The sequence below is a fragment of the Dipodomys merriami genome, unplaced genomic scaffold (assembly GCF_024711535.1).
Source record: "Dipodomys merriami isolate MVZ:Mamm:240054 unplaced genomic scaffold, mDipMer1.0.p SCAF_142, whole genome shotgun sequence".
Classification (NCBI taxonomy): domain Eukaryota; kingdom Metazoa; phylum Chordata; class Mammalia; order Rodentia; family Heteromyidae; genus Dipodomys; species Dipodomys merriami.
The window spans coordinates 2,948,783-2,962,668 of NW_027202738.1; the positions used below are offsets into that span (position 1 = coordinate 2,948,783).

Consider the following 13,886-nt stretch of genomic DNA (forward strand, 5'->3'; position numbering starts at 1 on the left):
TCGATTCCTCAGCAGCACATAAGCAGAAGAAAAAAAAAAGCTGGAAGTGGCGCTTTGGCTCAAGTGGTAGAGCACTAGCCTTGAGCTGAAGAGCTGAGGGACAGCGCCCAGGCCCAGAGTTCAGGCCCCACGACTGGACCCCGCCAAAAAGGCCTAGGTCCCAGGGGGGTTGAGATGATGGCAGGTAGGAGCCTGTGTGGAGGAAATGACAGCAAGAGATAGGAAGGAGAAACACCACTGATGACTCCAGCACAGGGGAACCTGTGGAAACTGGTGGGCAGAGGAAGAACAAGGATGTGTCAGGGTCCTTCAGATGCTATACAATGGGTCTAGCGTGTCCAAACTCACACCTGGCCTGCCCTCTTGCCAAGGGTATGTTTGTGAACCAGAGATCCCTCTTCCCTTTTCCTACCCTGTCCCTGATCTGCTCACACTCAGGGCAGTATTATACCTGGGGTACACAGACCAATACAAGCAGATCACTATCTTCCATTTGCCCTAAAACACATTTTCCTGCCATCCTCCGTGTGCCTCCGTTCTGCCTGCCCTCAGCTCCCTGTCCACGCCTGCCAACTTGTATTCCAGCCATGAGGCCTTTTCCCGTTCTGGGTTGTTACTTCATCCGCACACTGGGTCCGTTTGATCTCCCTGTGCCTGGTGGATGACATGCTTTGGGACGTGATCAAGGTTGTCACATGCTTTTTAGTTCCTTGGGGAGATGCATGGAGTTGGATCACAGTCTAGCGTTTTCCTTGGCTCCAGCTACTTTATGAGAACCTCAATGGCACTGCTAGGATAGTAAAAGTATACATATACATATACATATATATATTAATAATTGTTTTTCAAATATTAAATCAGTACCCCTGAAGTTTATGAAAGAGGTGGGCTCTTGGGCATGAAGCAGATTGTGATCTCCTGTGATGAAGAAGGGCAGGGTACTTGGCCCCACCCCTATTTCAAAGCAAGGGCGAAATGACTTTGAAAAAAACTGTCAACCCCTAAAATGCAAGGTGAGGAACTTACACTCTCATGCAACTGACAATTGACTCAAATGACATTTTGACTTTTCAAATTTTTGGACACTTGTCCAAACTACTGTGCCACTACTGGCTATCAGGATGCCTAAGAATCTAACATGGGAGGAAAAAAAAATTGGAAGGGCAGGCTCTATTTCAGGAAGGGAAGATAAATCTCCCCTGTTTATTGCTGAACCCAAGGGAAACCAGCTGGGTGAAAATAAATGCTGATGAAGGAATTCAAGGGTTTGGGTCTTTTGTGTTGTTGTTGTTTTTTTAATTTTTTTAATTTTTTTTTTCCAAGAGAGGGCTGCAGGAAGCAAAATTTGCAAAGAATTGACTTACAAACAGGTTGTCGCCTTCCACCCTTCGCCTTCAAAAGGTTTCAGCCACATGCCTGGGAACATTAAACACAGGATTGCTCGATATTATTTGATGACAAACCTGGAGCCTCAACAGAACTGAGCTGTTAATCAACCTCAGTCCAAAAACAAAAGGCAAGGCAGTCAGAAAGCGCTACCGTTCCCAGCCAGGAAAGTAACCAAATCTATCAGTGGATCTCAAGGGTTCAATTTAAGTTCCAAAGGCTTATTCAAGCGGCACATTGCCTGAACCCTTCCTCAGAGTCCCAGGTCATCTGAGAAGGGAGTGCCCCTGCAGATGACAGCGCAAGCCTCCATGCATTCAGAACTCCCCGTGCCAAGGAGCTGAAAAAGTAACATGAGGGTGGGTGGAAGGATCTTAAAATTTGTTTTTCTCCTGGAAAAAAAAAAAAATCAGTGGAAGAAAAAAAAAATCTGATGGTAGGGGGAAAAGGGTGCAGAAAGGTAAATTATTTACACGTTCCAAACAGATTCACTGGCTATGAGGGGAAGCACAAGCTGGCATTACCTTTTCAGAGAAGGCTGCTTTCACTTGAGCCATTTAAGAAAAAAAAAAAAAAGAGAGACAAGTATAAGAGGCAGTAGTTTGCAGGATTTTTCATTTGGCCCTTCCTATCTTTTTATTATTGTTGTTGTTGAACTCAAGGCCTGGACGCTATCCGTGAGCCTCTTCCTGTTCAAGGCTAGCGCTCCACCACTTCTCTGCCCAAGCTGGCTTTGAACTGTGATCCTCAGATCTCAGCCTCCTGAGCAGCTAGGATTATAGGTGTGAGACACCAGTGCCCAGCTTCCTACCTCTTATTAGCTTAACTTGAGTTAAAAGTGTATCATTGTCGTTGTGATCTGATGTTAAAGGAATGAGCATGCAGCATATCCACTCTGCTGAAGCTTTCTACCATCATCATCTTCAGAGCTGGGAAACTTTCTCCACCAGTCCTCAAAGGCTTGCACCTGATTGGCTGCCTGATGTGCAGGGACGCTACAGGATAAGGTCACCTACCATCCAGCCCAGAAATGGGAAACAATGAGAGCAAGACAAGGCTTCCTGAACCATGGAGAATCTTGACATCTTGTCTGGATAGGGCCCCCCATCTTGAGCCACAGTGGCAAATTCCTCTTCTAAGACAGTCTGCAAATTGACACTTCCTCTGCGCGACCTACAGCACTTGATTCCAAACAAAGCCATGTTTAAGGACTCCCACAAAACAAAACAAAAACAAAACAAAAGTTTCCTGCTCCTAGGGCTTGAACTGAGGGCCCAGGCACTGTCCTTGGGCTTTTTTTTGTTTTTTTGGTCGGTCATGGGGCTTGAACTCTGGGCCTGGGTGCTGTCCCTCAGCTCTTCAGCTCAAGGCGAGAGCTCTACCGCTCTACCGCTTGAGCCACAGCGCCACTTCCGGTTTTCTAGTGGTTTATTGGAGATAAGAGTCTCACAAACTTTCCTGCCTGGGCTGGCTTTGAACCATGATTCTCAGCCTCCTGAGTAGCTAGGATTACAGGTGTGAGCCACCAGCGCCCAGCTGAAAAGAAAATTTTTTTAATGGCCATAACCTTCTTAAGGGAGCTCATAGGGATGCAAGGAATTAAGCTGTAATGAGCTGACAAGAACTCTGGCGTTTTATTGGGCTTGCAGGACTCTCCTCAGTGCCTTTTGTCTGCATTGACTCCTAGAATATAAACAACTGAATCTTGCAGCCAAGCCCTCTCCAAAGACCAGAAATCAAAGCAGATTAAAAAGCCTGCTTTTTCCAGCCTAGCCTACTCCACAGCCCCTCCCCAGCCAGCAACCTACTTCAACGAAGCCAGACAGGAGGCCTGCCTACTCAGAGGACAGGCAGAGGAGGCCTTGGGGAGACAGGCCCTGTCATACATCCATATGTGGGCACCATGCCACAGAGATCCGTGTGAGGCTTGGGGGCCCTCCTTTACCTTGCCTCCAGGCCTTGAGTGCCGCCAGTGGGGGAGAGGGAAAGAACAGGGCTCAGATCCTCTGCAATGTACAATCAGATCTCCAGGGGAGGGGACAGAGCTCCAGTTAAGTTGCCAAAGCATTCAGAAACCCCAGCCTGACTCCAGCTTTAGGGAATAGCCTGGGAAGTCCAGGCCTGACTTCTCCCTCTAGACTGTTCTGTGTCTACCTACACCCTCTGGTCTGCTCACAAACACACTGGGCTCTTCTTCAGGGTCGGCCAAAGAACAGCTGGCCCAAGTCCAGAAGAGCTTGACTCAGACTGAGACATGACCATTGTGCCCCAACAGTGCCGTTCTCCTAAATGGCACAGGGCACGTGCTCCAGACAGGGGCTAGCCTGAAGAACGTCCACGAGCCAGGGAATCTGCACAAGATCATGGTCTAGATCTGGGTCTCTGCAGACTTGGGCATCAGACAGCAAATCTGCTGGGCAGAAAGGTAAGCAGACCTGGTATCACAACTGACTGCTCCAAGTGTTCTCCAGGACCCTTGGTCCCAGCCCCTCAATGCTAGGACTAATACAAGATACCAATTACACAGAATGGCTAAGAGCTCATCTCAGGTATGTAATTCCATGAAAATGTAGGCCTGTAAACAAACTGGAAAAATAGATGCAGCCTGGAGCAGCTTTGCGATGCTCCTATAGGGTCCACCTCCATGAGAAGAGAAACCGCGTAGTCTACCCACAGTGGGGAGACATACTACAACAGAGATAAACCTTGAAATCATAATGCTGAATGAAAGAAGCTTGACACACAAGGCCACACATTATGGGATTCCATTTACATCAAATGCTAGTCCCTAGGGAGGCAAGTAGATAAGGGGCTACAGAAGTTGGTGGAGAAGGCGGGGGGGAGGGGGGGGGGAAGGAACAATTGCTAATGGGCACAGGGCTTCTGTCAGGGATTACAAAAATGTTCTGGAATTAGTAATGAAGGTTACATTTGTGAATATACCTGAAACCATTGTACATTTCAAATAGTGACCTTTTTTTTTTTTTTTTTTTTAGTGACCATTTTTTTAAAGAAAAAAAATTTTTTTTGGTTGGTTGTGGGGCCTGAACTCAGGCCAGGGCCTGGGCACTGTCTCTAAGCTCTTTTGCTCAAGGCCAGTGCTCCACCACTTTGAGCCATAGCTCCACTTCCGGTTTTTGAATGGTTAATTGGAAACAAGAGTCTCATGGGAACTTTTTTTCCTAGGCTGGCTTTAAAAGGTGATCCTCAGATCTCAATCTCCTGATCTCCTCTAAATAAAAACTTAAATAGCCCATAAAAAAATCAAAGAGGGACCTTTGGGCCAGTATTGAATGCATGGGGACATGTGGTCAAACTACAGCAGGGAAGGGCTGGGAAGCTGGCTTAGTGGTAGAGCACTTGCCTTGCATGCATGAGGCCCTGGGCTCGATTCCTCAGCACCACATAAGCAGAAAAAAAGCCGGAAGTGGAGCTGTGGCTCATGTGGTAGAGCGCTAGCCTTGAGCTGAAGAGCTGAAGGACAGCACCCAGACCCAGAGTTCAGGCCCACAACCAGACACCCCCCCCCAAAAAAAAAGTACAGCAGGAAAAGGGGGGATGATGGCAAGGTCCCAGGCATCAAGGCTTTTGGGGGAAATTCACAGAGTGCTAGGCACTTGTGGGCCCTTGGTCCCTGAGTGTGTGGGGTGGGGGAGAGCTGATCCATGAGAAACCACCAAAGGCACTGTTACTGTCAAGGCCCCAGGCATGCCTGGGCCTGGGAAGCATGAGCACCTCATGAGACACTGCCAGCATGCACTGAGATGAGCACTGAGCTGGGGACCTGGGAGGGGACTCACAGACATGGACTGCCAGAGAAATGACCTGAAAGGACAGCCAGGACCTGACCTTATCCCAGGCCAGGCTTCGTTCCAAGAAGATCCTCAATCTCTCCACACCAGACAAGAACAAAAAGTCCAATTCCTGATAGGTCACATTGCCTTCTCAAGAAACACTTCCTTTTCTTCAGTGGGGCTTGGGGGATGGGGGGGAGCCTCAGGCCCGGAGATGAACAGAAACTCCAGGAGCTTGAGGAAAGGATTCTTGTGGGATCAAAGCCAAGGCCCAGCTTGAGGCGGGGGTGGAAGAGGCCGCACCCCATTAGAGGAGAAGGAAGCCTCCTTACCCGGGTTCTGTCTTCGATCTCGTAGATCCGCAGCTGCATGGGCACGTTGAAGCTGTGCAGGATGTTCCCGCCGAACACCAGAGAGTCTACAGGGGTGTAGACTGCGTGGATCCAACCTGGACAAGGAGGGGCAGAGCGAGGGTGAGCCCTGGCCCCTGGGGACCCACTCCTCACAGGCTGGAGGGAGGGAAAGACTGCACACAGGAGGGCACTGGGGGCCTGATGCAGACCGTGGAGGCTCCTAGCTGGCATGGAGGACCCAGCTTGGAAGTCTTACTGGTCCTGGCTAACTCAAGTCCAGTGCTGGGAAGCTATAAACCAGCCTCTTCTCTGAGGCTCTCAATCATCCAGCCTTCCTCCTGGGACCCAGCTGCAGTTGCCAACAGAGACAAAGAGAGGCCCTATTTCCACAGTGGCCGGGAAGCTGCACATCTTTCCTGAGCCTATGTCTCAACCCCCACCCCCTAGAGCACCAGCCTTAGGAGGGGTGGAAAAGGAACTGGGCAGAACCATGGCTACACAGTGACCAGGACCAGGACTCAGAATTGGTTTCTAACACTTTTGCTCATCGGCTGGCGCTCTACCACCCAAGTCATACTTCCAATTCTCAGAGTATACCTTCTTGACTTCAAATGTTCCCAGGAGCATTTCCAGGGGGTGGTCTTAGACACATGGCTCCTGCACCCACCTGACTTCTGCATCCACCTGGTGGTGCAACAGCTCTCCCTTTCAAGAGCAAAGGGCCATGTCCTGTCACCTCCCTGGGCTCCCAGGCCAGAGCCTTCCCTGCTAGAGTGCTCCCTTGTGCCAGGTACAATCTAAGAGCTTGGGGGCAGGACTCAGCTCCCTAATTCTCACAGAAGTTCTACAAAGGGCATGCTATTTTCAGCCCCTCATCTACAGAGAAAGAAACTGAGGTACAGAAAAAGGGAAGTCGGGGCTAGGAAGGTGGCTCAGTGGTAGAGTGCTTGCCTTGCATGCATGAGGCCCTGGGGGAGATTGCTCAGTACCACATAAGCAGAAAAAGCCAAAAGTGGTGCTGTGGCTCTAGTAGTAGAATGCTAGCCTTGAGCAAAAGGAGCTCAATGACAGTACCCAGGTCCTGAGTTCAAGCCCCAGTACTGGTCCAAAAAAAAAAAAAAAGAGAGAAGTTATCTGTCAGGATTTGAACCCAGGAAATTTGCCTCTGCCTATGAAGGCTAGGGACAAGGTGACTACACATGGCAAGTTCTTGTAATGGATGACTAGAGCCAGCGCTGGAGGTAGTTTTATAGCAACTCCATTCACAGATGTCAAGACTGAGGCTTAGCCAAGCCCTGGTGGCTCTACCCGTAATCCTAATTATTCAGGAGGCAGAAATTGTTGTCGGCCCTGGCAGGAAAGTCTGTGGGTCTCTTATTTCCAATTAACCAGTAAAGAGCCAGAACTGGAGCTGTCTCAAAATGGTAGAATGGTAGAGTGTTAGCCTTGAGCAAAAAAGCCAAGGGACAGCAATCCAGGACCTGAGTTCAAGACTCAACACTGGCGCGCGCGCGCGTGTGTGTGTGTGTGCGCGCGCGCACGCGCGCACACACACACACACACACACACACACACACAGGCTAAAGGAGTTGAGCCACTTGATGAACCTTACGGCTAGTGAAAGAAGCAACTCAGCTTTTAGCCTTGACTTTGCACTGCCTTAGAGTCCTGGGGGACAGAAGTGAAGGCTGGACAGATGGAGGCAGAGAAACAGCAGAAGACAGAGGAGAGTGGGCTGGGGGGAGGGAGCAGCATCTGCCAGAGATCCTGAGCCTCTTCTCTGACCCAGGCACCCATTGTTCTGCTGGACAGAAAATCTGAGAGTCCAGCCTACCTCCTCCCATCAGCCCCAGCAGTTCCTGCCTCCCCTTTGGTGAGCTGGGACCCAACAGCCACGAGTCAGTCAGCTATCACCTCCGGGAAAAGAAGAGACCATACTGGACCCTCAGCCGCTGGAGGGCCAAGCTGGCTGTCCTCCTGAGCCAGCAGCAGAAGCCTCTCAGCACCGGAGCTCCCTCTCACTGGGCACAGGCTTGGCTTTAGGTAACCACATTCTGCATTTCCATGCCCAAGTTCCTGGTGTGGGTCATCAGAGGATGCTGCTCGGTGGCCACCTATGCCACTGCGGGCACCTTCAAACCCTCTGTGCAGAAAGAGACCTGGCTTCCAGTGCCCCGCCTCTGCTGCCTGCCAGCTGATCTTCACAGAACTACATTTCTATGTTTTCACCAAGCAGAGCTATGCTGTCTGCTATTGCTACCATTACCAACACTGGCATTATTCAAGCCATGCTTCCTAAGCCTGGGACTGAGGACTACCAGACCCGTAACGCCCATTCCTACTACGATCCTCCACGTGACCTCCTAAGCCCAAGCCCAAATTGGCTTCCAGACCATTCCCAAGCTGACCAGGGAGTCAAGGGGTACCATCAGACTCCCCTCTTGTAGCCTGTATGCCCACCAGAAGGAGACTACACCCTCCTTTGCGGAAACTTGGTGAGCAAGAACTTAAGACAGAGGCACTGCCTGATATTAGTAGAGTTGGCAAAGGTGGCAGCCACACAAGCCTGTATTTACCAGCCTGGACTCTCCCTTCTCTCCTGGAGGTGGGGGCACAGACACATCTGACTTACGTTTATTATCCTCATGTATGAACAAGGAAGAAAAAAGAAAACAGAGGAGCTGCTATGGCAGGGAATCTGAATGCCCAATAATCAAGGGATTCTAGAGGATTCTGCTGTTTTCCTTCCTACCCTAAAGCCTTATAGGCCAAGCAGGATCCCCTATAACGACTGCCAAGTTCTCCCCCGCCCCCCACCCCGCCCCCGACCCTCAGCTCTGCTTACATCTGCGTGGCTGCCCCAACACCACCCTTAGGAAGAATCAGGATGGGAAAACCACAGCTCTCAGAAACTGCCTCTGTACCAACCCTCCCCAGGGAAGCTCATTCTTGACAACAGGAAGCCTGTGTGCGGGTGTCCTGGGCTGGGACTGGGCAGGGGAGGCTGGCATCTGCCATCAGCAATATTAAGGCAGTAAGGAAAGGCTATTGAGGCCAAGCAGCAAGGGATAGATGTAACCACAGGAGGAGAGTGGTCACACACAAAACCCATCTCTAGGACCTGAGGGGCCAAGGACAGCGGAGGCACAGAGTCAGCCTCACCCCTAATCTCCACATTCATAGTTCAGAATCCAACATCTTCCTCCTCACCTCTGTCTCTGCTTCTCAGCCACAACAGAGATAACCTCGGATGCCACACCCCACTCAGGCCCTGGCTTCCGTCACAAGCATCAGTGAACCCTCTGTGCAGGGGTAGCCCAGGGACACCATGACTGCTGGCATAAAGCAAGGTTGGCCTCTTCTCTAGAGGACCATGTGGCTGGTACCAGAGGCTCAAAAAGGTCAATACATACTATGTCAGGTCCAGGGGTGTGCTACAACATGGGGACATTTCACATACCAGTCTGAATTGCTTCCTTCTGGCAAAATGAGCAGGCCCCGCTGCTATCTGCTGCCTGGAGCTGAGCAAGCCACTGTTCCACTTCCCACGTTTGTGTTTGAAGGTATTGGGGTTTGAACTTAGGGCCCAGTGCTTCTAGTCATTTGAGCCATGTCTTCCAGCACTTTCTGCTTTGTTTTTTGCACAGTGCCTCCTGCATCAGTCAATTATTTACCACAGAGCTTTCGCACTCAGAGTCTATTATTTGTTTGTTTATTTATTTATTTATTTATTTATTTATTTATTTATTTATTTATTTATTTATTGCTAGTCCTGGGGCTTAAACTCAGGGCCTGAGCACTGTCCCTGAGCAAATTCTTTTGCTCAGGGCTAGCACTCTACCACTTGAGCCACAGCGCCACTTTCAGTTTTTGCTATGACTATGGTACTGAGGAATGGAACCCAGGGCTTCATGCATGCTAGGCAAGCCCTCTGCCACTGAGCCACCTTCCCCGCCTATAGACCCAATCAAGTGGCGGGGTCTCAGAACAATCTTACCTACTTGTGAGAGGCTGCTACTACCTGAGAGGCATAAACAGGAAGACTAGGCACAAAAGCAAGACCCTACTCAAAAACAAAGCAGAAAGTGCTGAAAGACATTGCTCAGATGACTAGAAGCACAAGGCCCTGAATTCAAACCCCAATACCTTCCAACACAAGAAGGGAGACAGCTCTGCATCTATGAACCAACCAACAGCAAAGCAGAATTATCTGGGAGAAAAAAAATCCCATTTGTACTGAACATACACAGACTTTTTTCTGATCATTATTCCCTTAACAATAGCCGGCATTTACATTGTTTTAGCTATTGTGAGTCATCTAGACTTGGATTTGCCATCCATGGGTGGTGTTGGACCCAGCCTCCTGGGGATACCAAGGTTCAGTTGAACTTCTAACTTTGTCAGAAGAGTCATGAAACAGTAACAAGATGGTTTTTTTTCTTTCTCTTTTGTTTTATGGTACTAAAAACTGACACCCCACCCCACCCCACCCCCATTCCCCCTATCCCCACCCCTCTGCCACAGGGTCTTAAGCATGCTAGGCAAGTGCATTATTACTGAGCTATAGCCTGACCCTTTTATTTTTAATTAATATCCATCTTTAGCAAAAATTTGAAGATGGTGGTGGCACAGGTGGCTCACACCTATAATCCTAGCATCCTAGCTACTCAGGAGGCTGAGATCTGAGAAGGAAAGCCCATGAGACTCATTTCCAATTAACCACCAAAAAAGCTGAAAGTAGAACTGTGGCTCAAGTGGTAAAATGCTAGCTGTGAGTGACAGCACCCATGCCCTGAGCTCAAGATCCAGGACCGACACAAATCAGTTTGCAGCTTTTTCATTTTATTTTATTTTTTTTTTATTTCACTGATCTAAGCCACAAAACTAAGCCATACCCCAAAGATGATAAATTCCAATTTTCTCCCTTTCTACCTCTTGAACATCCAAAAAATCAGGGATAGGAGACCAAGCCCGGAAGTTTGTGATCAGCCTGAGCAACACAGAGGAATTCTAGATCCAGAAGGGGATCGAGACCTGAGAGCACCTCACTCATCACCCCTACTGCCGAAAGTCTTCGCTGAGGTCTACTTGCTAAGGTTCACCTTGAGTTCCTCTTCCTGCCTTCAAGAGAGCCACACTTGTGCTGTGGCTCGGAGGCTGCTTCCAAGACCCTTCCCAACTTGCGGAAGTCATCAGAGTCAAGAGCCCTCCCACCCTGGGGTAAGGGCGGGAGATGAGCTGCCTCCCTTCTGCACAGGGCCTCCAGAGAGGGCCCACAGGCCCCCATTGCAGAGATGTGGTAGCTGAGGTGCAGAAAGAGGAAAAGACTAGCCCAAGGTCACAAAGAGTCAACGGCAAGGCTGGAAGCATTCCTGTGTTTTCCTAAATCCACCATTTCCCCATACTTTCAGGGCTGGAGCACAAGTCTGAAGGAGCCCATCTCCTACCAGGGTCTCTACACCACATGTGCTAGGACATCTGTCATACATACTGCCGCCAAGGCGGTGCCCTTGGTTCCAAGCAAAGGTCCTTTCTATTACTTGAGTGCAACAGGCCCAAGGACAGACCTGGAGCCATGATGATAAAGTCACCCCTACTAAAACATAGGCACCTTGAAATCCCACATTTTGCTGAGGGAAATCTTTACCTTCTGCCCAGGTATACCAACCTATACACAGGTTACAGATATACAGGTATACAAGTGTACAGGTATACAGGTGTACAGGGTGTGCAGATGTACAGGCCCCATCTCCGTGGTGGGAGCTGTGACCATCCCTTAACCCCATCACACACCAGTGGTCGGTGTCCAGACCCAAGGGCAACTTTCAGAAACCTAAATGTGGCCAATTTCTCCACCCAAGGGATCTCAATGGCCACAGGGTACTCCTATACTGTCCATGCTTCTCCCCAGTGGAAGGATTTGAGACATGCATATCTCCAATGATAGGGAGCTTGCTACCTAACAGAGAAATCCTTCCACTGTCTCTCTTCACACACACCTCTTCTCACATAAAATACCCCATCATCTCCTTCAATCTCATGTTACCCTATGTGGTTTCCAGACTCCTTTACTCCAGATTGATATCCTCCAAAGTATGATGACCAAGAGGCACATGGCTTCCCATATGTGGCCTCTATTAATGCAGCCTAAGACCTAACTAACTCCCTTGGCCCCTAAGTCACTGGCTACATCTACTAGTGAATCAGTAGATAACCAGCCAAAAGCCTTCAGTCTATCTCCACAGAACTATAGGCAATAGGGCTCAGAGGCATGGTTCAGCGGAAGAGTGCCTACCTAGCAAGCTCAAAGCCCAGATATCAAATCCCAGTACTGTCAAAAAGAAACATGTCTGGGGGCTGGGAAGGTGGCTCAGTGGTAAAGCGCTTGCCTTGCATGCTTGAGGCCCTGCGTTCAATTCCTCAGCATCCATAAGCAAAAAAACAAGCTGGAAGTGGTGCTATGGCTCAAGTGGTAGAGCGCTAGCCTTGAGCTGAAGAGCTGAGGGGCAGCGCCCAGGCTCAGAGTTCAGGCCCACGACCAGACCCAAAATAAAAACCAAAACAAAAAGAAACATGTCTGAGCTGACCCAGTCCAGGCACCATTCTGAGAAGTTTTACCTCCGATTGTACATGTGTTAACTAACATTGAGGCCCAGACAGATAAAGTCCCAGCTCACAGCAGCAGATCCAAACATCCAAGTCCCTCCTCTGACCCAAAGATCCCAGTCATCATTTGATGCAGCAGCCTCCTGAAGGCAGCAGAAATAGCCAATGGGTGGTAAGATCCCAAATCAGCCACAAAGGAACCTACCGGACGGGATGAAAAAAGTGTAGCCCTGTTTCAGCTCAATTCTTTGGCATCTTTCCACACGGTCTCCCAAGAAGATGTCACTCTGCTTGCCTGACAGCACCCACTCCTCGTACAGGGCCAAATTGTGCAGGGTCGGGGGGATCAGCCAAAAGATCTTGAGAGGGAGAGAAAAGAGGCAGTCAGGCTTGTCTCTGATTGCTTCTAGGTCCTCCATAACCCACTGAAATAACCCCCCCTGCCTGGGGGGAGGGACAAGAGGGGATCGTCCACCCTGTGGGCCCCAAGATTGGGCCCAAAAGGTCTCGAGAAGGCAGGGAGGGCTGGAGCTACTTTCAGAAAATCTCCACTTCAGCTCAAGCACCAGGGAAGGACCACTTCCTACACTTGATGGAACATTCTTTCTTCTGAGCTAAAGGCTTGGCTGGAGGGACGGGGGAAGGAGAGAAAGGGAATTTCCTAGCTGTATGATAAAATGGCCCAATAAATAAAACCCAGCCTGCACTCACTTTGGAGAAGGAGGAAAAACATCTGGAATCAAGTGGGTTGACTTCCTTCCAGAATCTCTTCCAACAAGTTATTTAAAGCAAATGCACTCGCAGACCCAGATGAGCAGGGCAGCACACCAGCATTCTCAAGAAGCACCCACGTCCCTTCGGGGACTCCTCCATTCCCGCATAGTCTTACACACCCCCCCACACACACACACCACTCTGAATGTATGTGTCAGGGTGCTCCATTCCCTCATAGTCTTACACACCACACACACACACACACACACACACACACACACACACACACACACACACACACACACACACACACACACACACACACACACACACACACACACACACACACACACACACACACACACACACACCCCAGAAACACTCTGAATGTATGTGTCAGGGTGCTGTCTATCCCAATGTAAAATGTTCTTGAAGGCAGGTATGTTGGCAACTAGGCTTTAAAGTACTCTTTACCTGACTTATGTACCTGTAACCCCTTTGTATTTCCCCTTTATAGTAACAATTTTAAAAATTAAATTAAAAGAAAAAAACTTAAAAGTGATAACAAACCGGGCACTGGTGGCTTAGGAACCTGAGACCTGAGGATCATGGTTCAAAGCCAGCAAAGGTAGAAAAGTCCATGAGATTCATCTCTAATTAATCACCAAAAAAGCTGGGAGACAAATGAAGGTGTGGCTCAAGTGGCAGAGTACCAGCTAGGAATGAAAAAAAAATCTAAGGAGCAGTGTCTAGGCCCTGAGTGCATGCTCTAGTTACTAGCACAATTAATGAATTAATTAATGAGACTACAGACAGGAGGAATGCAGATTGGAGTACTTACTTGCCAAACTCAGCTTCAAACTGGCCCAGGGTGTTTAGAAAACTGAACTGGGCAAGTAAGTACGAATGGGTGACCAGGTGTGATTTAATTTCTCCCCTCAAAGGGAGGCAGAGAGCCAGAGGTGGCCCTAGGAGTGTCCCAGAAGGTGCTCACCGGACAGGGGGCAAACAAGGGGAAGCTAAAGGAAGGGCA

General features: G+C 49.3%; 1 protein-coding gene across 6 annotated transcripts in view; it reads right to left on the reverse strand.

Moving 5' to 3' along the window:
* LOC138826393 (lysine-specific demethylase 2B) overlaps positions 1–13,886 on the reverse strand; it is a 91,785-nt gene that overhangs the window by 48,431 nt on the left and 29,468 nt on the right. For 5 of the 6 annotated variants that reach the window (XM_070021504.1, XM_070021505.1, XM_070021506.1 and 2 more), the window contains 2 exons: positions 12,345–12,498; positions 5,513–5,628 (listed from right to left, as the gene is read on the reverse strand). In XM_070021504.1, coding sequence (XP_069877605.1) covers positions 5,513–5,628; positions 12,345–12,498 — 270 coding nt within the window. Of the gene's footprint in view, positions 1–1,364; positions 1,388–5,512; positions 5,629–12,344; positions 12,499–13,886 lie in introns of those variants that run through there. The other variant, XM_070021509.1, reaches the window with a different exon arrangement.